Here is a 27,635-nt window from a genome sequence, read left to right on the forward strand (position 1 = left end):
CTGGTGGCGCAGTGGTTGAGAATCCGCCTGCCAATGCAGGGGACACGGGTTCGAGCCCTGGTCTGGGAAGATCCCACATGCCGCGGAGCAACTAGGCCCATGTGCCACAATTACTGAGCCTGCGCGTCTGGAGCCTGTGCTCCACGACAAGAGAGGCTGAGACAGTGAGAGGCCCGCGCACCGCGATGAAGAGTGGCCCCCGCTCGCCACAACTAGAGAAAGCCCTCACAGAAAGGAAGGCCCAACGTGGTCAAAAATAAATAAATTAATTAATTAATAAACTCCTACCCCCAACATCTTAAAAAAAAAAAAAAGAAGCAAACTGAACAGAGGCCCAGAGTGGGGAAGTCAAAACCAGTGGAGCCAGAGACAATAGAGCAAACTCCTGCCTCCCTTCTCTGATCAGAAAGCACCCCGGTGCATCAGCCAGAATTTCCCCAGCCCCTCAAGCTCTCATTCTAGGGGAGGAGCTGTGTGAACGGCCGTGACCACCCTTGCAAGTGCCAGGGGGTCAGGGAAAGCACCCAGAGGTGGTCTGTGGCCTTTGAGATGTTTTGAAGGATGAAGAGGAGTTTGCCAGGTTGCAGGGAAGAAAGAAAGGGCACTCTAAGTCGTGGAAACAGCCTGGGCAAAGGCACGGAGGTGTGAGAGGGTCTGGAGGAGAACCAGAGCCGTACAGAGATTGATAAGGAAATAAAATCTGAGACAGAGACACAGAGAGAGAGAGACTAGAGAAACAGAGACGGCCACGAGGCACAGAGAAAAAGAGAAACTAGCAACAGTGAGAAACAGACACATAGAAGCGGAGACAGAAAAGCAGAAGCACCCAGAGAAAGACCAATGAGTGCGGGGGGAGGGGGTTTAGGGAAGAGGAAAGAAACGCAAAAAATTGTGAAGACAAGAGAGCCAGGGCCAGAGAGCCAGAGAGAGAGCTAAAGAGGCACAGACAGACAAAGAGAGACAAAGACGGAGGAGGCAGAGAGAGACACACGCATTGAACCACTTGGTGAGGCCGGCGAGTGATGCAGATAAAGGGGTCTCGGAGCTTCTTCCCCGGCTAGACCCGCGGCTCGCCGCCGCGCAGGCGCACTCCCGACCCGCCGCGGTAGCGCGGACGAGCGCTTTGTCCCCGCCGGGGCTGGGGCGCGTCCCCGGGCTGGGCTGCTCGCACGTGTCCTTGCGCCCCCCGGTGCATGTGGGCCCTGGCGGAGAGGCCGGCGCCCCGTGCACGCCCTGAGCCCACAATCATCCACGCGGACACACACACTGCCCCGAGCAGACAAGCAGAGCCCCACCACACACGTCGGGGCCCGTGCCCCCGGGGGAGCCCACAGATTCAGACAGAACCACCTAGAGTGGTGTCCCCGCAGTACACACAAATCTCTGCACACAGGGCCAGGAAAAACAGGTTCACACATCTGGGCATCCAAACTCACAGGCCACCTGGACACGTGTCCACACACCAACACAGACACCCATGAGCAAACAGGGCCACAAGCATACCCCAGTGAGCACAAAGGCACACACCCACGAGCGCACACTCACACCCATGCTCCTACCTCTGCTCCCAAGACACATGTACACCCTTGGGGTCTCCAGGTGTCCATTCTGACCGGACATTGTGGTATTTGGCTTGTGAAAATAACAGTGAACAGAGAAACATCCTGATTTTGAGATCTGTTTTTAATTATACAGATTAAACAGTGTTACTACTACCAGAGGTAACTTACATGGATCGGTGTGTGATCTGATATAAAATAAATTTCTTCCTATAGACTGTTGCAAATGAACTTCCCAGATTGTGTGCCTTGGTGGAGGCGAGAAGGGAGGAGAGGAAGGGTCTTTGGATTTTTCTCCAGGGTGCCCAGGGCTTTTGCTAACCCAGTCTCACCACCCCCACACCCACCCAGCCCAGCACTCCTGGGAAACACACAGCATACACAGCCACATCTCCCTGTGAGGACATCCACAACTCCACAAGGGCCTGACAGCCCTGTGGGGCCCCCAGAGTGTCAACTGCCACCATCCACCCAGGGCAAAGAGTCTTCAACTGCTCACACTTCCCGCTCACAAGCCCTGTGCTTCGCCTGGTGCATCTCAGACACAAGCAAGGTTTCTGCCAGGCACAGTCACTCCCCAAACTCAGGGATGGATGTGCACACACAGCCGCATTCCAGAGATCTCCAATCTGATTATGTCCCTCTCTGGCCTCAAGCCCTCCAGCCACCAATGCTGCCTGCACAAAGACCCCTCTGACACAGCCTGTCCCCACATCCCACCCCCTCTCACTCTCCAGCACACAATACTCAAGAAACCGCTGACCAAACTCTGAGGTCTGTTTGTGTTTAATCAGAGAATATGCAAAGTATTTACAACCAATTCCAAATCCCCCCTCCCCCCACAGGCCTCGGCCGAGGAACGCAGGAACCCCAGGCCCTGCCCAGAGCCGGGGGTCCCCTAGGCCTCTGCATAGTCATCTGAAATCTACAAAACACTGTTTAAAAAAAAAAAAAAAAAGACAGTATTAGGACACCTTATACAAAGGACACTGTGCAGTCAGAAGGGGATTTGGGAGCGCGCTGGGGTAAGTGAGTCCAGATTCGACTGGGACGGAGACAGGACAGGAGAAGACTTGGGTAATAAACATGTATGAAAGGAAAAGTTGAAATTTCATAGGCAGGCACCACTTGGCCTCCCTCCCCACTGGCAGGGCCTGGCTGGCTCGAGAACCCCTGGCAGCGGGAACGTTATTGCTATGATGGGGGGGCTGTGGGTGAAATGTACAACAGGTCTGGGGGACAGAGCAGGGGGCGTTTTTACATGTTAAATATGAACACACATGGAGGAACATACATGTGCACACGTGCGCGCGCACACACACACACACACACACACACAGGGGCCCTTGGCAAGATGCCTACAAACTGTTGGCTGCCCCATTTATGAAGGACACACTGAGGTCCAGGGAGAAGCCACCACATAGCCCAAGGGCCAAAACACGGTCTCCTGATGCCATGGGCTGAGCACACCACGTGATGCCAGGCCACAGGGTCTGGACGGGAGTGGAGCAGTTGCAGAGGCCATGGCCACAAATGGAGGCAGACACTGCAGCCCAGAGAAGGAAGCAGGGGCTTCCCGAGGGCACACAGCCAGTCCTGGTGTGTGGCAATAGACACCCCAGTCCTCTCTCCTCACCCCAGTCTAGGCACTCCTTTCCGTACTTGTGAGTTAAGGGTGCCAACTTGGGGAGAAGAGCAGGGGCCAGGCGTTGAAATGACACAGGACAAACTGGGGAAAGGAGGACCTGGGGTTCCTTCCTGAGGCCAGGGCCTCCCAATCATTTGGATCTTCTATTTCTGCTTGATTGCCTCCAGAGCCGGTGAGCTCACTTTCTTTCATGATTGGCTAGCTCCAAAGGTCAAGTACCTCCCACCTTCTGATTGAAACCTGCCTCCCTACCCTTGTACCTTTCACTTCTAGCTCAGCCCCACATCTACCTCCACTCTCTCCCCCCACAATAGCCCACTGAGCAAACAGTGGCAGCAGGACTCTCTCTGCTATCTCTAACCCGTCCTCAGGCCCCTTGTCCCCTGGGCTGCCCCAGTCTGTCCACAGTGCCTCCAAGGACAATCTTGTTGGTTCCTGAGGAAGACAGAGGGAGCACCAGGTTCCAATCCCACCTCAACCCTGAACTGCTCTGTTGCCTTGGGCAAGTCACATCCCCTCTCTGGACTCAGTTTCCCCATGGGTAGTATGGGGACAAGGAATTGAAGATCTCTAAGGATCCCTCAGGCCTAAGAAGGGCAGGGTTTGAGGGAGGTGTCCACCCCACCCACCAGCATCAAGTCAAGCTAGGCCTCACCAGCCTGGGAGCCACAGCAGAGGGGGCTGGACCCAGCAGCCTTCACCAACAGGTGTTTCAGAAATGGATGGCAAGGGGCAGGGTGGCAGGCAGGCCGAGGGCCAGTGGCCCATCACTCCTCTTTGGAAAGGCTCTTTGGCTAGCTCTGCAGACAGACCTGGGGTGGCGTGGAAGTGGGAAAGGGCCAGTGCGTGCAGTAGGTTGAGGCTAAGAAAAGGGTGCTCTCAGCCCAGCCCTTCTTCCCAGTTCCTCCTGCTGAGATGCGCGGAGCTCCAGGAGGGAACGCAGGGAGGAGGCGTGCGGCTGGCCAGGGGCGGGGGCACAGTCACTGCGCCAGTCTTGGACCCCGCCCCCAGGGCAGCCCCAGGCCCCAAGCCCTTCCATGCCACAAAAGAGGGAGGGGCCTCGTCACTGGCAATTCAGCCCCACAGAGAGGATCAACAGGGGGCGGGCAGGCAGAGGCAGGCAAGACCCCACGTCAGGGGCCACCCAGCTCAAGATCCAAGCCAAGAAGGCAGTCTGGCCCTGTAGCCCACGCCCTATAGGTTCTCTCCGGGCTGGTACTGGGGCTCGGTGGATGTGAAGTAGTCCTCCAGGAAGGCCTGCAGGTACTCGAAGGTGGGCCGTTCCTCTGGGTCCTTCCGCCAGCACTGGCACATGAGGTCATGCAGAGACTCGGGACACTCGGGCGGGCAGGGCATCCGGTAGCCCCTCTCCACCTGGTCCAGCACCTCGCGGTTCACCATCCCTGTGGGCAGAGGGAAGCATGAGTAGGCTGGCTCCACTGAGGAAAGTCGGGCAGAGGGAAGTTGATGGGGACAACAAGGAGGGCTTCCTGCCTAGGAGAGGGTGGCTGTGACCGTGGGTAAGGCCCTCCCCAAGGCTGGGAGCCCTGACAGAGCCTAAGATCAGATGGTCAACCTCTTTGTTATACAGGTGGGGAAGGCCCTGGACGGGGTTTGACTTGCCCAAGGTCACCTGAGCAGAGGGGTCACCAGGGCAGGGGCAGAAAGACCAAAGATGGGCTGTGGGGAGCCCTCTTACCGGGGTAGGGCACCCGTCCCTTTGTCGTGAGCTCTGTCAGCAGGATCCCAAAGGACCACACATCTGACTTGATGGTGAACCGGCCATAGAGGGCAGCTTCTGGAGCCGTCCACTTGATGGGGAATTTGGCACCTGCAGGACCAAGAAGGGTCGGGGGAGCTCAGGAGAACATCATGACCGCTCTGCCAGATAGGCACCATTCTTAGCCCCACTTGACAGAGGAGGAAACTGAGGCTCAGAGAAGGGGTGTGACTCCCCACGGCCACATGGCATCTGCCGGGAGCCTGCCCACCTTGCCGGGCTGTGTACTCATTGTCTTCAATGAGCCGAGCCAGCCCAAAGTCAGCCACTTTGCACACGAGGCTCTCTCCAACCAGGATGTTGGCAGCACGGAGGTCTCGGTGGACATAGTTCATCCGCTCCACGTACGCCATGCCTGAAGCGATCTGTAGGCAGAACCCAGGAGCCTGGTTCAGGGGCCACCCCTTGCCCTTCCCAGATCACACGGCACATGCCCAGGGGTGGTGTTATCCCCAGGAATGCCCCACCCTTCCCAGTTCCTCAGGCAATGAAGTCAATTTACAATAAATACTGTTGGCACAAAAAGCATGACCAGTGCCCAGCAGAAAGAGGTAGCATAGGGCAAAGGACAAAGGGGAGGCACGAGACAAGATGCAGCCAGGGAAGTGGGGTGACCACGCAAAAGAGGCCCCAGATGCTCCCAGAGACACAGATGAGTGTCAGGTCCTGCCTGTTGTCCCAAGTCCCCTCCCTGAGCCTCAGTTTTCTCATCTGTCAAATGGAATAGTAGCCATCTCTACCACCTGATTGTATTAAGGATTAAATTAAAAAGTAGTTGTTGAGCACTGCCTACAGCAAGCAAGTACTAATACATGTTTGATGAGTGACTGACGTTGACAGAGAAGAAAACTGAGGTCTGAGGTCCCATAGCAAGTCAGTGACTCCTGATGCCCAGGGAAGGGCTCTTTCCTCTGCCCGAACCACCACTCACAGCACCTGTAAGTGGTCCCAGTAATACATGGGATGAGATCAGTGAGTGTGGGGCAATCAAGACAAGCTCCTTGGAGGGGGCACTCAAGAGGCCAGACATGGCTGAGCCAGGTGGGTCAGAGAGCTCAGGGTCAGGTGTGGGAGCGGGGAGGGGCTGACTCACCTGAGCAGCCATGTCCACCAGCTGAGGCAGCCGCAGGTACTTGCCCGTCTCCCCCTTGAGAAAGTCCAGCAAACTCCCTGGAGAGAGAGAAAGCAGCTCTAGCCCCGGCCCTGTCCTCCCTGAGCCAGGAAGCAGTGATTTCCAGATCTTGTCCACCGGGGCAGGCTGGCCTCACTTTAACCACACAGCAGATTTTGTGCAAACCCATCTCTGAATAAAGTCTGTGTTTGTCACTCAAAAGGCAAGCAGGATGGGAAACAACCAAATGTCCGCCTCTAGGCAAACAGAACTGTGGTACAGCTATACTATGGAATACTACTCAGCAACAAAAAGGAACAAACTACTGATACACACAACAAGAAGGAAAACCCTCGGATGTAAAAGATTTACCTATACGAAATTCTAGAAGAAACAACTCTATGAAGACAGAAAGCACATCAGTGGCTGTGTGGGTTTGGGGCTGGAGAGTACTATCTGCAAAGGAGTACAAGGGTGCTTTCTGGGGTGATGGCGATCTATATCTCGATTGTGGTAAGAGATACACAGCATACCCATTTGTTAAAACTCACCAAACTGGACACTTAAAATGGGTGTATTTTATCACATGTAAATTATACCTCCAAAAAGTGGAATTTTGAAAAATAATTAATTTCAAAACTAAGTAAAAGTCAAGCCAGGAACTTGACCCAGATGTGGCTCAGCTTGGAGGATTCAGGGAGTTCTCCTTCCAGCCCCAGAATGGCAAATGGCTTTACAGAACCAGCAAACGGGGGGACATAGATGCATTGTGGGAAATCATTAAAAACAAAATGAACGGAGAAAGGCAACCTTTGGTTTAACTTTCCATTGACATGGGAAGCTGATTCTTCCCATTCATTCCACCTTTAAAGGCATATGCTCTAGATGTGGTGGGAGGTGAAGCACATCCCACCTGCCCTTTTGGGAGGACCCCAGACAGGGGCCACCCATGTGTCCGCGCCATCACGCAGGCCTCACCCTTGCTCATGTACTCCGTGACGATGTAGATGGGCTCCTCAGACACCACCGCGTACAGCTGCACCAGCTTCTCATGCCTCAGTTTCTTCATGACCTGGGCCTCCTGAAGGAAGGCCTCCGGAGACATCGTGCCGGGCTTCAGAGTTTTGATGGCCACCCTGGTGGTGCCATTCCAAGTCCCTGTGTGGAAAGGGGTGCAGGCTGCCTCATGGGAGGACCCCTATTCCCACCTCATAGGGACCAGGATCTGCCTGCCTGGGTACCAATTTCAGCTCTGGCCTCCCAGGCCAGGCCACGTGACAAGCCCAGCCAAGGCCCAGCCCCTTTCTGGACCTCAGTGTCCCCATCTGCAGATGGGCAGGGCGCTCCTCACACAGGGCACGCTCCAGAAACAAGAGCTGTTGTTCGGACGCTGATTATTAGAAATGTCCCCCAAAGCAGTACACTCATCTGAGAGTTGGGGGACCATGGTTCCAACTCAACTGCCCCCTCCTGGGTAGTCATGTTCCTTCTGGGTGGCCCAGGTGATAGCAGATGGAGCATGTACTCGTGGGGGCGGGGGTGCGGCAGAGCCGACCACAGAACAAGGCCCCCAGAACAAGAGCTTGTCTCAAGCCACACTCCCCAAACAGCAAGGCATCACACTAAGTAGAAGGGCTCGGAGGTCAGTTTGGCAGGAGTTTGGCTCCCACCTCTGCCTCCTCCCAACAGTGAGACCATAGGTGAGTCAGTTCCCCTCTCTGAGCCTCGGTTTTCTCATCCGGAAAATGGGGATGCTATAGTATCCACCTGTGGGCTGTTTGAGGATTAAATGAGATTTTAGCCACTGGGCCAAGCCCACTGTAAGGACACAGTTAATAATAGCTGCAGCTGTCATTTTATTATTACCTGGTTTTTAAATTGTGAGGCCTCAGGGGAAGCTGTGTTCTAAACCAGTGTGTTTAATCTGAGTTTTGTCCCAGCCGGGCCTGAGGTGCCTTGGGCCCATTCCTGCCCATCTCTGGGCCTCCAGGTGCGAGTTGGGGCTCGGGCCCCTGTCTGTGGCCTTCCCAGCACACGCCCTCTGGGCATGCGTACCAGGCACTTCCTGAGTCTACCTGGATCATCCACGGAGGAACGGGAGCTTCCCCCACTGACTATTCACCGCATGCCCAAGCCAGGAATGAGTTTTGCAGCCACAGGAATGGCTGACGCCATGGATTTTTCAGGTTTTGCTCATATCCTCTTTTTGTGCCTGTGCCTGGGAGCTGGCTTCTCATCCCCCTCCCCTCTCCCCAGCTCAAAGCCTCCCCTTTCCTGACTTGGCCTGACCTCCAGCCTGCAGGCCTCTGTCCCTGCAGTGCTGCCACCCAGGAACCCCCTCTGCTCTCCTCCATCATCTCTTCCTCTGAAGGGAGGGAACTGGTGGTGGTGACGCCAAGTGAATACTGAGGCTCAGATGAAACCACCTTGAAAACAGCACACGGCCATGCGCCCCCACCCCCCCCACACACACACCCCTCGCTGGACGCGCAGGCTCACGACAGCCAGGTCTGCCTCACCACTGCCTCCGCAACTCCTGTGTCAGCAGAAACCAAAGCAGAAGGGGGCCTGGGTTTTGTCAGGGCTGCGCGGCATTTGTTTTCAAGGACGGTTTGGCCGTTGCTCCAGAGTTAGACAGGAGATCATTAACAGGCCTGGAACACGTCAGACCCTGTATTCCTTCTGTGAGCAGGGGCTTCTCTTCCCACAGCTGAAGCTAACGTGTGGACCCACACGGGGCCAGAGTTCTCTCAACCCCACCAGCGGGTCCTATTATCACCAGCCCCATTTTACAGTTGGGAAGATCGAGGCTCTGTCCATGAGTGACAGGAGAGCTGTGCATGCAACAGCAGGTGGGCTGGGTGGCATCCTGGAAGCCTTCCCAGAGGAAGTGGCACCTGAGCTTGGATCCGCAGGAGGGTGAGTGGTTGACTCGGGAAAATAGCCCTGCAGAGTGAAGCCACCCAGCCCAGGCCACACGGCACGTCACTGGGGAGTCACGATGCCCAGCCCTGAGCAGTTCTGGGTAAACAGGTACCACGGTGTGCGGAGGTGTGGTGGTCTATACCCCAACTTGCTGTCAGCCACCACTGGGGGAGCTCCATGTTGAAAGTAGGGCCCCCTATTCAGCAGAGGTGATGGGACTCGTGGAGGCGAAGGCTGGGGGACTCATGGGACCTTGAGCTGCCACTTTGGACAGACATCTGCCTGGTTCGCAGGTGGGCACATGGCGGGGTGTGCGGGGCCGGGGCAAGGCCTTACCCATCCACACCTCTCCGAAGCAGCCCTGGCCCAGCTTGACCTCCAGCCGCAGCGACTCCCGGGGGATCTCCCAGGCGTCCTTGGCCAGGCCCTGAGTCTGTGGCTTGGACGTGGGGCACACAGTGGTGAGGCGGTGGCACAGGCCGTCAGCGTGTTCTGAAGACAGAGGCAGGGAGGTGGAGCTCAGGCCCGGCGTCCGTGCTGGGGTCTCCATGTCCCACGGTGTGTGTGTGTGTAGACTTACACACTGTATACACACAGGCTTCGGGGAGGCACAGGACACCCCCAAGGCCAGGCGTCCATACCTGTGTGTACACAACCGTCCCCGACACAGGCCCACACCGCCTCATGCATCTGCTCCCTGAGTCAGTCATTCATTCATCAGACTTTAAGCGGGGGCTACCTAGGCAGGTGCCAGGGACCCAGTGGAACCCTGCCCTCAGGGAGTGCATAGTCCAGGATGACACCCAACGTCCCTTAATCACCTCCCAGGACCACGAGTGTGACAGAGGAGAGCTGTGCATGCAATAGCAGGTAGGCTGGGTGGCATCCTGGAAGGCTTCCCAGAGGAAGTGGCACCTGAGCTCGGATCTGCAGGAGGGTGAGTGGTTGACTCGGGAAAATAGCCCTCCAGGCGGAGGGCACACTGCCTCATGCGTGTGCAAAGGCCCTGAGGGAGAAATAAGCCCCTGGGTTGGAGGAACTGAAAGGAGGCCAGGGGGCTGCTGGAGAGTGACTGGGGGAAGGAGGGCCCCAGGTAAGGCAGGGAGGCCAGCCAGGTTTAGACCACCCAAGGCCTCAGAGGCCACATGGGGGTCTTTATCCTAAAATTCCAAGGTAACCCCTGGAGGGTTTTGATCTGGGGGAACGGGGTTCAGAATGAACCCTACAGTGGAGGCCAAGGGGACAGAGCGGGGTGGCAGATCCTAGAGGGAGTCGGGAGGCCTAGCCAACAGAGGAGGAGGAGCGTGCGCTCTCAGGAAAGGCCACACGTGCACGCCCAGGCCATGGCCACATGCCACAGGCCCACAGACACCCACAGAGAGCTGTCCACATGGGAGCACCCAGGCCATGACACCTCAGTCCAGCCGGGCAGCCCTGAACATCCAGATGGATCGGCCACACTCCTGCACACTCGGCCTGGCCCGCTCCCACGACCTGCGCACGTGAGCTCCCCGCCTGCGATCTCTCTCCCGCTCTCTGCTACAATCCAATCGCTCTCTGCTACAAGCCAATCGATAGAGCCGCCCCCTCCTTGTCTCCCGGTAACCAGTTCTAACCGGTCCTAAGGCTGCAGGGACAAATGACACCAGCCTATGCCCCCTCCTTCCCAGCTCACCCCTCCAGGCAGCCCCCTCCTCACCAGGCAGCTGCGGAGGAGGAGAGAGGATAGAGGGGCAGGTTGGGGTGGGGGGAGGGAAGAGGGGAAACAGGGAAGAGAGAAGGAAAAAAGAGGGGGTGGGAGGAGGGGAGTGGGAGGAGGGAGACAGGGGAAAGGGAGAGGGGGGAGGGGAACGGGAGCCCACATCCTCAGGGCGACAGAAGTCCTGGCCCTTCTTGGCTCCAAAGCCCCCCTCCTCAGGGTCTGCAGCTCATAGGATAGGCGGAGACCCCCCCCATGCTCTCCGAGGGCCTACTCTCCCCTGCGCCCAGCTGGCCGCCCGGGAGGCCTGCCCGGCACTCACTGGAGTAGTAGGCCACGAGCTGCTGCAGGCTGTTGAACTGGGTGCGGGAGGTGATGTAGAAGCCGCCGCTGTCCAGCTTGCGGATCTTGTAGTGTTTCACGTTGAGGCCCTTGGCGTTGTCGAAGTCAGACACTGAGAGGCAGTAGGCGCCTGCAGGGCAGGCCAAAGGGGAGCCGTGACCACCATGCCGGCCCACCCAGGGGCCACGGCACTGAGCACACCTACCCAACACGGGACGGAAGGGAGGCACGGGCAGAGACCCAGTTCTGGGGCGGCCACTGGGGCAGAGCCAAGTGACAAAGGGGCGCCTGACCGGAGAGCCTTTCCGTGAGCGCCTGGCCCTAGCAAGACCTCTGAAGTCCAGGTGTGCATCCCAACTGTGTGACCTGAGCAAGTGGCTAGCCCTCTCTGGGCCTCGGTTTCCTCCGCTGCACAATGGGGCTACTTCCCGAGCTGCTGGGGAGATTCAATGAGACTACATATAAGAGGGCCTGGGGACTTCCCTGGTGGCGCAGTGGATAAGACTCTGCGCTCCCAACGCAGGGGGCCTGGGTTCAATCCCTGGTCAGGGAACTAGATCCCACATGCATGCCACAATTAAGACCCGGCACAACCAAATAAACAAATAAATATTAAAAAAAAAAAAAAAGAGGGCCTGGCACACAGTAGGTGCTCGATAAATGTTGGCAGGGAGCCTAACAGGAATGGTCCCAAGTGGCTGTGTGTCCCTGGCCTAACTGCCTTCCCTCTGTGGGTCTGCCCACGGGCACACTGTCCGGGCCCTGCCTCTTCCTGAAGACTCCAGGCTCAGGCAGCAGCCAGTGGTTGGCTGAGGCTGGGGCGATCCTGGGCAGAAGACCACGTACCGGGTGTGGCCTGAAGGCTGCCAAAGCTAAGCTGGGCCAATCCCGATGGCCCCCTCCCTGTTTCCCTTGAGCCTGGAAGAGCTCTGGGCTGGAAAAGTTTCTTTCTGCCCAACAGGCCTGGCTAGGCCTGTTAACCTGAGCCTAGAAGATGCCTGGGGTGGCATCAGGGAACAAGGCTGAGCCCCAGGGGTAGGGGAGGAGGCTCCAGTGGCCAGAGAAAGCCTTTCTCAGGAAGCAGCACACAGGCATCATACTAGAAGCCCAGTCCCCACAGCCCACAAAACCTCTGGACAATCCTCAGGTGGGGGTTATAATCTCCAGTGTAAAGAAGGGAAAATGAGGCCCAGAGAGGGAAAGCAGCTAGCCTCAGGTCACCCAGCAAGTCAGGCACAGAGCTGGGACTTGAACCCATACCTGGGTCTCTAAAGCCTGCATTGGACAACCATGACTTCCTACAGATGGCCAGGCCATGTGCGTGTAGAAGCCACAGGCCTGAGTCTAAGGCCAAGCCCTGACCACATGTGCACACACGCGGGCATGCCTGTGTCTAGTGGCTGCATGATCACACAGGTCCACACTCCGTAGGCCCTTGGGCACAAGGACAAACCCATAAAAATTCACTCCCACACAGCAACACACAGACAATTCCACCCCCACGTGTGCACACACATGCCCGGACCCACACACGGCATGCAGTCACATGGCCTCTCATAAATGCACACACATGACACGGATGCTCTGCTTTCCCGTCTCCCACTGAGCCCCAGGCCCACAGGAAGCGAGAGCTTCATAGCTATGGTGATGGAGAGTCTGCAACCCACGTGCGGAGGGGCTGGAGAGAAAGGGGTGATGATTCTCTGGTTGTGGGGGGAGGGACAGGAGAGGAAGAGAGGCCAGGACTGTTGGGGGAAGGGCAAAGCCAGGTCCCAGCACCCAGTCTAGCCCCTGAGGCCCCTGGAGAAGGGGAAGGAGAGGGGCCCATTGCATCAGCACCCTCCCTGGGAACAGCCTTTTGCTCTGTGACCCTCAGACTCCCTGACAACCTGTGCCCATTCCTCACCTGAGGAACCTGAGGCCAGAGAGGCTGGCCTCTTCTGCTGCACCTGTTGCATCATCTTTTGCTGCATCTCTGGTCAACCCAGAGTGACTCAGTGTTCCTCAAATGGACCTCCCTGCCTTTGATCCTGTCTTTTTCTCTAGCTAGAGGGCTCTTCCCACCCCACTCCATATACCAAACTCCTATTCATTCCACAATACCCAGCTCAAATAACCCACAAAAGGCTCAGTTCCCACTGGTCAGCAGAAGCACTCATACCTTTCGTGGTCTCGCTTTCTCGCACTAGGAAGGTCCCTCTTGGGTTCTCCGCATTGAGCAGTAACCGCTCTGACTCCCGTCTGGTGATCTTGCCAAAGTACCACCTGGGGCAGGAGGGAGGAGGGTGGTGCTGGTGGTCCAGGCTTCCGCCCACCCACAGTGCCTCTTCCTGGGATGTGGCTGGGGCCCTGGGCAGCCAGACCTCCCACTCTAGCCCAGGAGAGAAGCTCTGAACTGGCAGCGATGGTAAGCAAGCAGGAGGCCAGAGTCGATACTCACTCCTCGGCCTGGATGGAGTCGGAGGGCGCGACGTAGTTGCTGGGGATATAGCCCGTCTGTCCTGTGCTGAGTGAGTGGGCCAGCCACCAGTCTCCCTCTCTGAGCATGGGGAGAGGGAGGGAGCAAAGGAGAAGGGAACCATCAGCAATGGACCCCGATGCCTGCAATCTTGATAGGTGCTGTGCTGGGGGCTCTTGAGGCTGAGTGAGGTGCAGGGAACAGTGAGATCAGGCCTCTCACAGCTGCCAGGCCGAGGTGGCCCGGGACTCTTCCCCTCCCTACCCCAGATGCCTCTTGGCCAAAGCTGACTCAGATGACAAGGCCCGAATTCACAGGAAGTGATCTGCTTTCCTTCAGATAGACCAAGCAGTCTCAAGATGCCAAGAGCCGCCTTGGGATTGAGGGAGGGAGTTCCCTGTCTCTGGGGAGCAAGCAAGTTGTAACAGGAGAAGATTCCTCCTGAGACGGACGTCAAATCAGACCTTCAAAGCCTCCCCAAGTCCTGAGATTTGGAAGCCCAAGCCTGGGAGCTGGTAAGACCTGAGTGGAGGCAAGGGGTGGCTCTTTGGGGGCTTGGTGACAATCCAGGCGCCAACCCTGCAAACTAGAGCAATGCTTGCCTTTGTCACAGATCATGGGTCACACCCACAGGGCTCCTTGACTGAAAACTACAGGCCTCCTCCTGCAGCCTACCCATCTATGGGGGAAACTGAGGCCAGAGGGGGCTGGGACTTGCCCAAAGTCACACAGCGAGTCGTGTCAGAGGGAGCTGAGGTGGCAGAGCCCCAGTACCCAGGGCCCTTCTACACTAATTGCCCCATAAGGAGGAGGAGGAGGAGGTGATGGGGACAGGGGGATGGGCAGGAAGAGCCCCCGGCAGGGAGGGTCCCCTGGGTCTGGGTGGGAGTGGGGAGGGGGCAGAAATACCTTTGCAGCCATCTGAATGTGAACCAGGTCTGGCTGGAGCGGGGGTCCAGAGACACAGAGGAGGGAGGAGAAAGCGAGAGCCCAACAGGAAAGAAGAGGCAGAAATGGGGGTGGTGAGAGAGAGAGAGGCAGAAAGAGCAGGGAGAGAGCTGAGCGCCAGGCGGTGCTGGGGACGGGGGAGGGGGGACAAGGCGGGGCAGCCACTAGGGCCTCACATCCAAAGCAATCAAAGGGGACAGGGAGAGGGTCTATGGGGAGGGAGGAGAGGCCAATGGGAAGGGCTGCCTGGGAAATAGGGTCCAGCCCCCTCCCATTCCCACTGTGCAGATGGGAAGACTGAGGCTAGAGAAGCAAAGGCCTCTGCTCAAGGTCACGTCACGCTGCCAGGCCCAGGTTCCTAACTCCCAGATGAGAAGGAAGCCTTCCCTACAGGGTGCAGCGGGGCTTGATACCTTGCTGAGCTTCTCAATCCAAGGCTGCCTTTGATTTCATCACAACCCTGAGAAGACACACAGCAAGCAGGATGTGCTCCCCCACTCCCCATCACCAGGACACAAAGAGAGAAAGGCCCTTGCCCACAGCCACAGTCTGGACTTGAACCTGGATCCCTGGCTCCTGGTTTTTCTGAGCTGCCTCTGACCCATATTCTTCAGCCCATTTTGAAGATGGAGAAGTTGAGGCCGGGAGAGAGTGGGGCTGGGGGAGCTCTCTGAGAACAGGTGAGTACAGGTGAGCATCCCAGAGCCAGGGGCCCAGCCAGGTGGGCCGAGGCTCAACCAGAGAGTGTGGGTCCCTTCTGGATGGAGTGAGGCGAAGAGAGAGAGATTGGGGCTGTGCGGTCTGACTTGGCTGTGAGATCACCGCACGCATGCTCAGGCAGGGGCACAAGCTCACATGGGGGTCTCTGCGGGAGAGGGAGGGCCCTGGAGTAAGAGGGCGAGGTCCGCCTCAAGGAAAGAGCCTAAAGGTGCCCAGGCCCTCCATCTACCTCTCTGTGTGCACCCACATGGGGTGGGGGATCCACACTTGTCTGTCCCATTTGACCCTCAAGGCCACCCTGCTAAGAAGGAAGGCAGGCCTCAGCCCCCCAGATGATGAAACTATGGCTCAGAGATGTCTAGGGACCAGCCCAAGGACACACAGCAACCAGGCTGGAGTAACCCAGCACTTTCTTTGTAGAGTTGGGGAAACTGAGGCACAGAGCGGGGCAGACTTCCCAAGGCTACACAGCAAGGACTCAAATCACAGGGAAGAGCTGAGATCTTCCAGTCCCAAGTCTTCATTTCACCAAGGGGGACAATAAGGCCCAAAGCCACACAGCAAATCAACAGCAGAGCAAGGGTGAGAACCAGGGCCCCTGTGTGCCCACAGCCAGACACAGCAGGCCTCCTGGACCCCTGCACCCTCCCCAGGCCTCTCAGAGGCTCAGAGACCCTCAGGGAAACCAGGGGAAGGTGGAGGAGGAGGCAGCAGGACTGGGCCGAGGTCTAGGTCAGAGGCTACAAAACGAGGCAGGCTGGGCTTCCCTGGTGGCTCAGTGGTTGAGAGTCCGCCTGCCGATGCAGGGGACACGGGTTCGTGCCCCGGTCTGGGAAGATCCCACATGCCGCGGAGCGGCTGGGCCCGTGAGCCATGGCCGCTGAGCCTGCGCATCCGGAGCCTGTGCTCCGCAACGGGAGAGGCCACAACAGTGAGAGGCCCGCGTACCGCAAAAAAAAAAAAAAAAAAATGAGGCAGGTTGACAAAGCCCGAGTGTGCAAGCTGGCTGGCCTCTGGGAAGCCCCCAGCCACCCGCTCGCAGTGGAAGGCCGGCAGGAGCATGTGCCCAGGGGCCCACCAAGCAGGGCCCCAGAAGCAAGGGTGGGGGTTCAGCTCTGCTGACACCACCCAGACTTCTGACTAACATCACCTGCCTAACATCAGCCCATGTGTGAGTTTGGGCTCACAGTCCAGTTTGGGGGTTTTATTTCACAAGGGCAGGGATGGAGGTGCACTGCAATCTCACTAAGGGTCCAAGGTCCACCTTCAGCCTGGCCCCAGCTTGAGAGGTACCTCAGAGGCTGAGCGCCAGAATCAGAGCATCCTGGCGTCAGCCCAGCTCACCACTTGCAGGCTGCATTACCTTGGCCCTGCAGGACCTTGGTCCTCATCTGCAGGAGGGGGATACTCATGCCTCCCTCTGAGGATGTAAAATACCGGCACAGGGCCTGGCACATAGTAGGTGCTCAGCGTGCTTGAGCTGTTAGTATCTTGATTTGGCTAAAAGAAGAAAAACAATTAAATCTGCAACTCTGTGGTACTCCTCCCCACTCTCCAAAATGTTTTTAAAAACTAAAGCAGCTCAGTTCCAGTCTCCGATAAGGATTTGCTGTGTGACCTTGGGCAAGTACCCTATCCTCTCTGGGTCTTAGTTTCCTCATCTGTAAAAAGGAGATAATATTCACAAAATCTCCCTTGCGGGCAAAGTGTGTAAATCAGTCAGCATCAAGCCAGGCTCTGGGTAAGCTGATTACTGTGATTATCATCTGAGCCTCAGTTTGCCCACCTGTGAAATGGAGACATCAAGCCCCATCTTCCCATGCCAATGGTCTGGGAGGCTCAAACCTGCCTCAGGTGGCTGTGAGCTGTCTCAGCCAAGGACCAGGGACTGCCCTCACAATGAGGGGCCCCAAAGCCTCCCAGATCAGTCCAGCCTGGTGGGGATACCGATCTGCGCCCGGCTCAGACGTAACAGCGGTGTAAACCTAACAGGTGCATCTGGCACCTTCCCTGGGGCCTGGTTCCTATCAGATAGGCAGGAAGAGGGAAGGAAGGGAATCACACATTCCCTGCCTGACCCCTCACCTTCCCACATGTGGCAAGAGGAGAAAGCACTGGACCAGGAGTCCCCAAGCAACAAGTTTACATCCCAACTGCTGCCACTAGCTGTGTGACTTCACGCTACTGACCTCACCTCTCTGAGCCTCAGGATCCTCTTTTTGGAGCCTAATCCTTGTGGCTAATTCAGGCTGGCATGTGGATTGGGAGTGTGGCAGCTTTGGAACCTGGGACATTCTGCCAGTTTGGGTCCTTCTATTTAACTCATTTGGGCTGTTGGGACTGGCCAGAGGAGCCGTTTGGGGATTACAGGCAAGCCAGGGCAGCTGGGTACGGCCCAGGCAGTCAAGTTTCCGAGCCCTGAGGCCTGGACCCATGGTTGGTGGGGAGAGAGCAGGGTGAGGCCAAGGCAAGTCGTGTGAGGAGGGCAGGAAGGGGTCCCTCACCCCATGGTGGGAAGTAGAACTGGAGTGCCCAGGGCAAGGGGACAGAAGTCAGTGCCTGCTGGAGCACTCCCCCAGAGAAGCTGCTGGAATAATCTGGGTAGGAGGAAAGGGCAATTTAGGAAGCATCCCAGAGTCAGACCCAGAGGGGCTCTGACTCCTGGTGACTTAGACCCCGGGGCAGGGGCTCAGGGCAGTCACACCTCAGACCCCAGTGGCTTCCTCGGACCCAAGACCGCATAGCACCCAGGATTCTAGGAGCAGAACCATTTGGCATGGAGATCCAGGGAGTGCGGGCTCCAGGCTGCTACTGTGAGGACCCCAACCCAGCCAGCCCTGGCCAAACCCCAACAGACAGGCTCAGCCTTAAGCTCTCCCTCCCCAACTCCCAGCCCAGTCACAGGCTAGACTCAGAAAGTCCCTCATTCCTACAGGGAGGGGGGTTGGAGCAGGGGGTTCACAATAATAGACCTTAAGCAGTGACAGTGGAAGGACATGCAGGGTGGTCCCTGGGTGAGGTATGAGACTGAGCACCTCAAATGTGGGTGGCCCATCTTCCACTAAGCCTCTCCCCCACATCCCATTATCCCTCTTCTTTCTCTAATGCCAGCCCCCAACTCTCCCAGAGGACCAGCTGAGCTTTGCGATGTGAGGAAGGGCTCCCCCTCCACTCCCACCCTCCCCCACCCTCCAATCGGGGTGCCTCACTGCCACCCAAGGGCTTCCCACAGATGGGACTCCATCACTTCCTGGCAGCCCCCAGCCCATCACGGAAGGCAGGAAGAAGGAAGGGAAGGGGCTGGACAAAGGAAGAAGTGAGGGCTGCCCTCTGACTCTGAGTGAAAGAGGCGGAATCAAAGTTTTGAGAGCTTTGCTCAAGCCGTGACCCCCTGAGACACTCTTCCCATTGCTGCTGGTTGAGATCCTCCAGTACGTCCAAGCCTCTAACCTGAGGCATCCTCCCCAGCTCGGGCCCCTCCCTCCTCCTGGCGCCTCTGCACCTCCACGGAGCTCCTCTTCCAAGGGCTTGGGGTCAGGCCTACCCCTCCCAGCTCTGCCACTACTAGCTGTGTGACCTTGAGCAAGTCACTTCACCTCTCTGGGCCTCAGTTTCCTCATCTGTAAAATGGAGCAAGTAGGCATTTCCACTTTCCAGGGCTGTGGTGCTGTATAAATAAAACAACGCGACTGCTCCGCACGAGAACAGGCCCACACTCGAGGCACGAGAGACGGTGGCTATTTTATGACTGTTCACTCATCTCGTGCAAAATCACCACCCGGGCACCTATAGTGTGCTGAGCAACAGGTGATGGGGGACCCAGAAATGTGGCAGGCCCCAGAGCAGCCCTCAAGGAGTTCCCAGTTTGAGGGGAGGGAGATACAAACAGCAGGAACCATAAGAGAACTGGAGCGGCACTGGGACTCAGACAGAAGGGGGTGGGGGGAGCTGGGAAAGCCCCCTCCCACCGGGAGAGCAGCTTAAGGAAGGGAGAGAGCTGCTGCCCAAGTTCCAATCCTGGCTTTGCTACTTGGTAGCTGTGTGACCTTGGACAAAGGCCTTCACATCTCTGAGCCTCAGTTTCCTCATTTGCAAAATGGAGATGGCCCCTCCCCCATCACTACAGCCCTGGTGGGAGGGCAGCAGAGCAAATACAAGGACATGGGTAAAAATGCCTGCTACCTCTTTTCCCCTTTGCCTCACAAAGGGGGCAGTTCTGAACTGGATCTTGAGGGATGAATAGGAGTTTGCCAGACAGAGATGGGAGAAAGGGCGCTTTAGGCAGCGAGAACGACATGCATAAAGGGCAGGGAGGCATGAAGAAGCAAGAAATGCTTGGAGACGGTGGAGACGTCCAGCCTCCTTAGCCAGGCCTTCGAGGATGCTCATGGATGATTCTACTCTACCCTCTAGAACCTTCTCGCCCTTCCGCAGCCCTGAAGGCCACCAGCCCCCTCCAGCGCTGCACCCTCCCACGAGCTGCCTTCCTGTGAGGGGGACCGCCTTCTTCCACTCCCTCCATCCCCTCGACTTCACTGTGCTTCCTTCAGGGTCCTGCTTGAAATTCCCAGCCCCTGTGGTCACCATCAGAGGGGGAAGCACACAGCAGGGGCCCTAAGGCCTGAGCCGACCCCGGCCCCGCCCTCTGCCTGCCACTTGGCCTGGACTGGGGCTGCATCCCGGCCACACTCTGGCTCCAGGAGGGCATGGCCTTCTCCACCCAGGCCTCACTGGGCCCAGCACTGGACCCTGCATGCAGCTGGCACTCAGTGTGGGCTGAACAGGGAGGGGATGGGTTCGCATGAGGTGGACGGGGAGTGCCAGGGGTGATGGGAGGACCCTCCCCATTCGCAGCCTGGGATTAAGGTAGGGATCTGGTCAAACTATTGGGGGTGAGGACAGAAGCTGGGGAAGCCGGAAAGGGTGCAACCAAGGGAGCCAGAGACCAGATGAAGCACATGCCGGCGGCAGCCCACCCCCACCAGTGAAGCGCCCCTACCCAGCCCGCCGCCCACGGAGTGTGTACACACCTGACATCCACCTTCCTCCTAGGGCCAGCGAGAGAGAAGCAGAGAGGGAGAAGCTGAGAGAGAGCTGGAGGGAGGAAGCACGGGCCAGGAATGGAGAGGGGGCTCGCCGAGGCTGTTGGGGGGATGGGAGGTGGGGAGAGGGGACCGCAGGCCCTCCGAAGGCAGGAATGCAGCAGGGGTGGAGCTGTAGCCCGCCCTCTGTCAGCAGCTCCGCCCCAGTGTGATCACCCCAGCTGTGACCACCCCTGGGCACATGACCCAAAGCCTGCACCCCCCATCCGCCATGACAGGTGTTGCACCCCACCTCACTGCACTCTAGGCAAGGAAAGGAGGGAAGTGGGGAGGAACGGAAGGACACCACCCCATGGCCAGAGCCTCACCCACCCCTCGCCAGTTCACTATCCCTGCTCACAGGGGCCCCCGAGCCTGGCAGCGGCCCCCATCCCCCCATACGCCAACTTGGCCCTAGGATGCCCCACCCCAAGGCTGGAGTCCCTGGAGGTGAAGCAGAGATGCCCACCAGGGTGCCCCGCCCTCCACATCCCATCCCACCATCTCACCCCCATGCCCTATCCTGACCCCTCTCACACTGGGTCCCCAGGATGGGTCCCCCAACCCTCCCAATGAGGGCCCTCCCTCTACAGCTGCAGACTCTGGCTTTATTCATTGCCCAGGCTCTCCAGCACCTCTGTGGGCACAGCCTCCAGCTCCACAGGCCCTGCTTTTTGTAGTCCTGGGTCGCCGGCCCAGTCCTGCACTGATCACACGCCCCTGTGCGGGTTCTGGGATCTTGAGTGCTGTGCCCTGCTGTCCAGTTACTGCACCCAGATCCCTGTCCCTGGAGCCGTCCCAGACCCCCGACCACCGGCACCTGCCTCATCACCCCCAGAGGCCCCAGGACAGTTCCCTGCACCTCAGCTGCCTGGACACCCAGCTCTGCCTGCTGCCCATCAAGCTGGCCCTGGGACGCTCAGAAGTGGCTCTGTCCCAAGACCAGGCCCAGGGTTGGGGTCCTGAGGGGCAGTGGGGTAGGGAGGCACTCACGTGTTGTTGACAATCTGGAGCCGCTCCCCTTTCTTGAAAGACAGGTCAGTCTCTGTCCGCGACTCATAGTCATAGAGGGCCACAAAGGTGGTCACTCCGCCTGCACAGAAGGTGGGGCGTGTCAGAACGGCCAGAACCATGGCTGGGGGGAGAGGTGGACAAGAGAGCCCTGCACCCTGGGCGGGGGTGGGGTTGCTCTCTCACCGCCAGCCCAGACGCCAGGTCCCATTCACTGGGGGTGGGCCTCTACGCATGTCCCCCTGTGTCTGTGTGTCCCGCACGCTTGTGAGGGCATGTAGGAAGCACGTGCGTCTCTCCACCTGTGAGTGCGCCCACTGGGCTTGAGGGGATGCTGGGTGTTGGCTTCTCTATTTGCTATCTGTCTTCCCCACAGCACCAGAAGTCCCCAATAACAGACATCTTTGTCTTGTTCCTAGAGCCTGGTGTATAGTACGTGCTCAAGAAACAACCATTAGGGCTTCCCTGGTGGCACAGTGGTTGAGAGTCCGCCTGCTGATGCAGGGGACACGGGTTCGTGCCCCGGTCTGGGAAGATCCCACATGCCACGAAGTGGCTGGGCCCGTGAGCCATGGCCACTGAGCTTGCACGTCCGGAGCCTGTGCTCCGCAACGGGAGAGGCCACAACAGTGAGAGGTCCACATACCGCAAAAAAAAAAAAAAAAAAAAAAAAAAAAAAAAAAAAAAAAAAAGAAACAACCATTAGATGAATGAAGCAGTGAATGAAGGAAATTGCACCTGGGGATGTGGCTCTGTTCTGGGGAGGTATGGCTCTGGATGCTTCTGTGTGTCAGGGAAGACCTCGGCTGCAGGTAACTGTCCCCTCCGAAGCCCTCTCTGTCCCCCCATGTGAAGTTACAACCTCCAGCCACACATCCACCAACACCACTCTCTGCCCGTTTTGCCCTTTCACAGCAGTTACCACCCACTAACACCCTGCACGGTTTACACACCTTGCCCTTTGCTTCTTTCCCCCACAGGGGTTTTGTCTGTTTTACACGTTGCTGTGACCCCAGCACCAGAAGAGACCTGGCACACAGAAGGGGCGCCACAACTATCTCTTGAAAAAATGAATGGGTATGTTTGTGGGTCTGTCTCACTTGGGTGTGTGTCTGTGCCTGTGTGTTCTCACTGCACATATGTGCATCTGTGCATCTGTGAGTCTGTGGATCTCTGGGATGGCATTTCTAGCTGGGCATGTGTGTGCTTTTGAAGGGCTTCTGACCACATGTGTCTGTCTCCATCTGGGAGTATAAGGTTTTTTGCATATGTGTGTTTGTATTTGTGTACATTTGCGTTGGGTGTGTGTCTGTGTCTGCAGGGTGCACATCCATGTGTCCCTGAGTGTGTCTCTATGTGCATGGTGTGTCTGTTTATGAAAGTGTCTCTAGCTCAGCACGTGTAAATGTCCTGTATGGGTGTCTCTGAATGAGTTGCTGACTGTGTGTGAGTGTGTGTATGTGGGGGGGGGGCTCTGTGTGAGGGTGTCCGGGTAAGAATGCACGTGTTTGTTTGAGGGTCTTAAGTCTGTGTGTCTCCAGGACCACATCTGCATCTCTAAGCATCCTTTGCCTGGCGCTGCTATACCCTCAAAGCGCCAGCAGAGGGTGCAGGGGCGCATCTCGGCATTGGGCCGGGCCTCTGAAGACCCCAGTCCTCTTTCTCCCTTCTAACCCGCCCCGCCCCCTTGGCCACTCACCGCCTCCTGTCCTGATCCATCTCTGGGCTGACCAGAGCAAAAAGCAATGCCTCAGACCCGTCCCCGTGCTTCCGAGAAACCCCCCGGCTCTCTGGGCCTGTTTCCGCCTATAGTCCTGTATCTCTAGGGCCCTTTATACGCTACATCGGATTCACCCCTAAAGGCAATGGAGTGTGCACCACACTTTCCAGTTTATAAAGCCTCCAGGAAACTCCCAATGGTCCCTAAAGCCAAGTAACCCCCAGACTCCTCCCCGTCACTGAGCGGAAGAAACAGCAGCCCAGAGAGGGGGCGTCGCTCCCCCAGGGCACACAGCCCTCCTGGGGGAGGGGCCAGGGCCACCCGGCTCCCACATTCCCAGGCGCACTGACCAGCCAGGGGCCCCGCCCTCTGCGGGGAGGTGACTGTGTCGGAGGAATTGAAACCTCCGAACAGCTTGGGCTCGGCGGCTGCAGGGGCGAAGGCCGTGCTGGGGCCCCGGTGGCCATCAGCGGAGGCCGGTTTGCTGGGGGTCTGTAAGGTGGGGAAGGCACCCCCACCGCCGCCGCCGCCGCCGCCGCCACCGCCGCCATGGGTGTTATCAGCAGGTTCCAGGCTGCGGCGCCGCTGGCTGGCATCCTTGGGCTTGCTCTTGTTGCTGCCCATGGTCCTGCTGGAGACGAGAGAGGACCCTGGGTGAAGGGCTCTGGGAGCCGGCAGGGCTGCCTAGGCCCCTTAGCCTGCACTCCCATCCATTCTACAGATGGGGAAACTGAGGCCCAAAGAGGCCTCTTTGGGTAAGTTACCTTTCAGAACCTCAGTTTCTCCATCTGTAAAATGGGAATAGTGATGGCAACCATAAAGGGCTTCCTGGGTACAGGGCTAAGCACAGAAGAAACACCTCATAATCAGAAGCTCTAACCTTCCCCACCTTCCTCTGAGTCACTGTTTCTGTCCCTCGTGGGTAGGGATAGTATCTTGAGTTATGTCTATGTCCCAGGCATATAGGAGAAGGCTGAGGGTTTGCTGAGTGAATACATGACTGACTGAAATTGTCTAACACCAGGGGGAAAGGTGCTAAAAGTTGCAACTAGGGCAACTAAGGAGAGATGGTTGGGCGCTCACTCCAGGCCCAGGGCCTTTGCACATGCTGTTCCCTCTGCCTGAATGCTTTTCCCTGACCATTTGAGCAGAGTAACTCATGCCTCCTTCAGTTCTCAGCCCAAATGTTGCCTCCTTGGCAGCATGTGGGAGGTGGGAGGGAAATGTTTAGGTGTGATGGATCATCTTGACTGTGCCGATGGTTTCATGAGTGCATCCACGTGTCAAAACTTATCCAACTGCACACCTTAAACATGTGCAGTTTATGGTATGTCAATTATACCTCAATAAAGCTCTTAAGGAAAAAAAAGTCACCTCCCTGGGAAGTGTTCCCCAACTTCTTTCATTGGTTTAAGTCCCCTTGCCTTTTGTGCCTCTCCTTGATAACATGTGGCCCAGTTTTTTTTTTTTTTGTGTGTGTGTGTGTGTGTGTGTGAGTGTGTGTGATTACATGATTATCGTCATGGGCTTTTGTCTGTCTAGTTCACTGCTGTGCTCCCAGTACCCAGCACAGGGTATGGCACACAGTAGGTGCTCAATAAACAGCTGAATGAATGAGTGTGACTGTGTGACTATTCAATAGTTAAGAGAGTTCTGAGCCAGAAATCTGGGAGGGCTAGAGATCGGGAAACAGAGAAACCCAAGTTGCAAACTCCCCAGTGACGCCATAGCCCTGCCACCCCCCTTTGCTCCCCACGTTGCCATCCGCAGGTCCTCATGGAGCCTAGCCAGGGTCTCCCCAAACACCATGGCCGCCCCTCCCAGCTCCCTCATCTTGGCAGCCCTGATGGGTCATCACCTCACCTGGTGCAAGGCAGGGGCTATCCCAGAGGACCTGGGAAGCAGCCTGAGGTCTCAGCACGAACACCAGGTGTAGAGTCGGCGGTCTCGGACTAGAGGCCCTGCTCTACCTCTCCCCACTGTGTGACCCTAGGCAAGTCACTTCCCCTCTCTGGGCCTCAGCGTCCTCATCTGCAAAGTAGGGATAAAACAGATTTCTCAGAACTGTTGGGAGGATATGACTAGAAAGAGAAATCATCAAGGTTCTGTCTCTTGGGTCATGATTTATCAGGCTCTGACTCTGGCAGGCCTGATACTAAGAGCTTCCCAGACCTGAAATATCCTTCACTCCCCCAAAAGTAAGAGTGAGAGTGAGGCCGTGTATGGCATGGCAGTTAAAGGTGGGCTCTGAAGCCAGACTCCCCAGACTCAGATCTTGGCTTTGCTCCTAATCGGCTGTGTGACCTCAGGCAAGTGACTTAACTTCTCTCTGTGCCCCGCTTCTTCATCTGGAAATGACTGTGACAACTGAAGGAGGCAAGGCAGAGTGCTGGGAACACAGTAGGTCACCCTGCCACATCAGCTATACTGTGATTCTGGACACACTGGCGATATGAGCTCTGATTATTCTCCAGGGGATGCTGCAGGCCCTGAAATCAGTCCAGAACTTCCTCTGGGAACCCGTGAATGGGCAAAAGTCCCCTTGACTGGCTGGGGCCTCAGGCAAGACTGTTTGCCCTGAGCGCCAAGGCCAGCTCTGTGACACCCCTCCCTATGTGAACCTTAGCCAGTCCCTGTAACCCTCTGGGCCTCAGGCTGCCCGTCTGCACAATGGGGGCGTGGCCTGCATGCTCCCTGGGGGCCAGCCAGCTCAGAGAATGTGGGGCTGGGGAGGCCCTGGGGAGACCTGCTCAAGGGATATGCCAACGGGCCTGGGAAGGCCAATTTCTACGGCAACCCAATCCGTTGAGGTCACGATGCCCATCAGCGCTCATACAGTTGGTGTCCTGTGGGATCTACTAACCCGGTTACCCACAGCCCCAGGCTCGATGGAGGCTGAGCCCCAACCACCACATCCCCACCCACCTGCTCCCTGGTATAGTATTCACAGCACCAGCTGTACAGCAAGCCCTCTGCCAGTCACCACAGGGGGACACAGAGATGAACTGGCCAGGTCCTGCCTCAGAGGGTGCATGCTCTAACAGGGGACTTGTTTGTGGGACTTTGAGAGGAAATAAAAGTTATAAAAACACATTAAAAATATTTTTTAAATTTTAATGAAGAACTTTCTAAGAGCCCAAACTTTCTTTAGAATGAACTAAATGATGAAGAGTGAGCCCCCTGTCACTGGAGGTGATCAAGGACAAGAGAAAGTATACTTGGCTGATGTGCCATGGAGGGGGAGGGAAAGACAGGGCTGGAACTTGAAGGCCCTTCCAGCACCAAGAGGATGCATGTGCCCACTTGGGAGGGGGCAAAGAAAAAAGCTCTTGACCCCTAAGCTCTTACACTAACCCAGAAGACCACTCCCCACTGAGACACTCAGAAAAACATAAGAGGTCCTTCAAGAACAGACTAAGGTGGCCCAGGGCCTCTGCTTGCAATGTTTGTTGGTTTGTGGGGTTTGGGTTTTTGTTTTGGGTTTTTGGGGTGTTTTTTGTCCCTGTGGTTGATTCTGATTATACAAGTACCACCTGTTTGTGGAGAGGTGGGCGGGTCGAGGTTAAGGGCCAGAGTACCAGAGCAGACTACCTGTGTGTGAATCCCAGCCCTACAAGCCCAGTGTGGGACCCTGTGCCTCAGTTTCCTTCTCTGTCAACTGAGAATAACAACAGTACCCACGTCATAGGGCTGCTGGGAGAATCCATGAGGAAGTACACAGAACATGCTTGGGATGCTGTGGCACGCTGGCAACCTGCCTCCAGAGAACAAGCCCCTGGGCATGGCGGTGCATTTCCTTCCGGCATCATATGAACATAGGACTGTATACTGGGATCCATCTAGTGCCCTTGACTCTAAGCTCCCTGCGGGAAGGACCGGGTCGGACCCATCTCCATTTCCCTACTAGGTGCTCTGAAATATTTGCAGAACAGACAAAAGACTAAATGAGCACAGACATGATTTGCATCCTGCTTTGTTCCTGCAATGCCATGTTGTAGAGACCAAGTATCATTCTGCAATAATCAAACACTCCCAGAGCCTGGACCTTGTACTGGGCCCTGCTCTAAGCACTTTGCAAATATTGACTCATCAAATCCCCATGAAAATGTAGGAAGTAGATACTAATAGTGTCCCTATTTTACTGATGAGGAAGCAGAAGCACAGAAAGGTTGAGGCACCTGCCTGAGATAACACAGCGAGGGTGAGAATGAAAAGAAGTGGGGACATGAAACCACACTGGGCGGCAGGAATCAGGGGCTGCTCACAGCGTCCACCTCCTGCCCTCCGGACCTCTCTTTTACAAGAACAGCAAGATGGGGTGTGAGTGGATAAGGCAGCCTAGCCCCATGCCTAGAGAAAGCCCAAGGTTTCAAGCTTTGACATAGCAGAGTGTGCTAGAGGAGGGACAGCACATTTAGGGTGGGGTCTAGTCCCTGCAGGGCTGCCGCAGTGCTGTGTGACCTTGAGAGAGACCGCCCTTCCGGACCGTGGTCTCCTTTCTTGAGGCAGGACCCTGTCTCAGAGCCCAAACGCTAAGTCACCATGAGCTGCCCATTTGAGAAGGGACAACTCCCCACATCTTTTCCGCCACTTGCTCACTCCAAGGCAGAGATAGATCCTTGGGGTCCAAGAG

General features: G+C 56.9%; 1 protein-coding gene across 2 annotated transcripts in view; it reads right to left on the reverse strand.

The window, feature by feature from the left end:
- Positions 1 to 2,503: 2,503 nt before the first annotated feature.
- The window catches only part of SRC (SRC proto-oncogene, non-receptor tyrosine kinase), a 57,179-nt gene continuing 32,047 nt past the window's right edge, over positions 2,504 to 27,635 (reverse strand). The window contains exons 3-14 of one of the 2 annotated variants that reach the window (XM_081255354.1): positions 24,866 to 25,033; positions 23,353 to 23,630; positions 21,265 to 21,364; positions 13,505 to 13,603; positions 13,226 to 13,329; positions 11,045 to 11,194; positions 9,360 to 9,515; positions 7,077 to 7,256; positions 6,081 to 6,157; positions 5,199 to 5,352; positions 4,907 to 5,038; positions 2,504 to 4,610 (exon numbers count right to left, since the gene is read on the reverse strand). In XM_081255354.1, coding sequence (XP_081111480.1) covers positions 4,402 to 4,610; positions 4,907 to 5,038; positions 5,199 to 5,352; positions 6,081 to 6,157; positions 7,077 to 7,256; positions 9,360 to 9,515; positions 11,045 to 11,194; positions 13,226 to 13,329; positions 13,505 to 13,603; positions 21,265 to 21,364; positions 23,353 to 23,626 — 1,635 coding nt within the window. In that variant the 5' untranslated portion in view covers positions 23,627 to 23,630; positions 24,866 to 25,033 and the 3' untranslated portion in view covers positions 2,504 to 4,401. Of the gene's footprint in view, positions 4,611 to 4,906; positions 5,039 to 5,198; positions 5,353 to 6,080; positions 6,158 to 7,076; positions 7,257 to 9,359; positions 9,516 to 11,044; positions 11,195 to 13,225; positions 13,330 to 13,504; positions 13,604 to 21,264; positions 21,365 to 23,352; positions 23,634 to 24,865; positions 25,034 to 27,635 lie in introns of both variants that reach the window. The other variant, XM_081255353.1, reaches the window with a different exon arrangement.

The sequence above is a fragment of the Mesoplodon bidens genome, assembly GCF_964165515.1.
Source record: "Mesoplodon bidens genome assembly, chromosome: 15".
NCBI classification, from domain to species: domain Eukaryota; kingdom Metazoa; phylum Chordata; class Mammalia; order Artiodactyla; family Ziphiidae; genus Mesoplodon; species Mesoplodon bidens.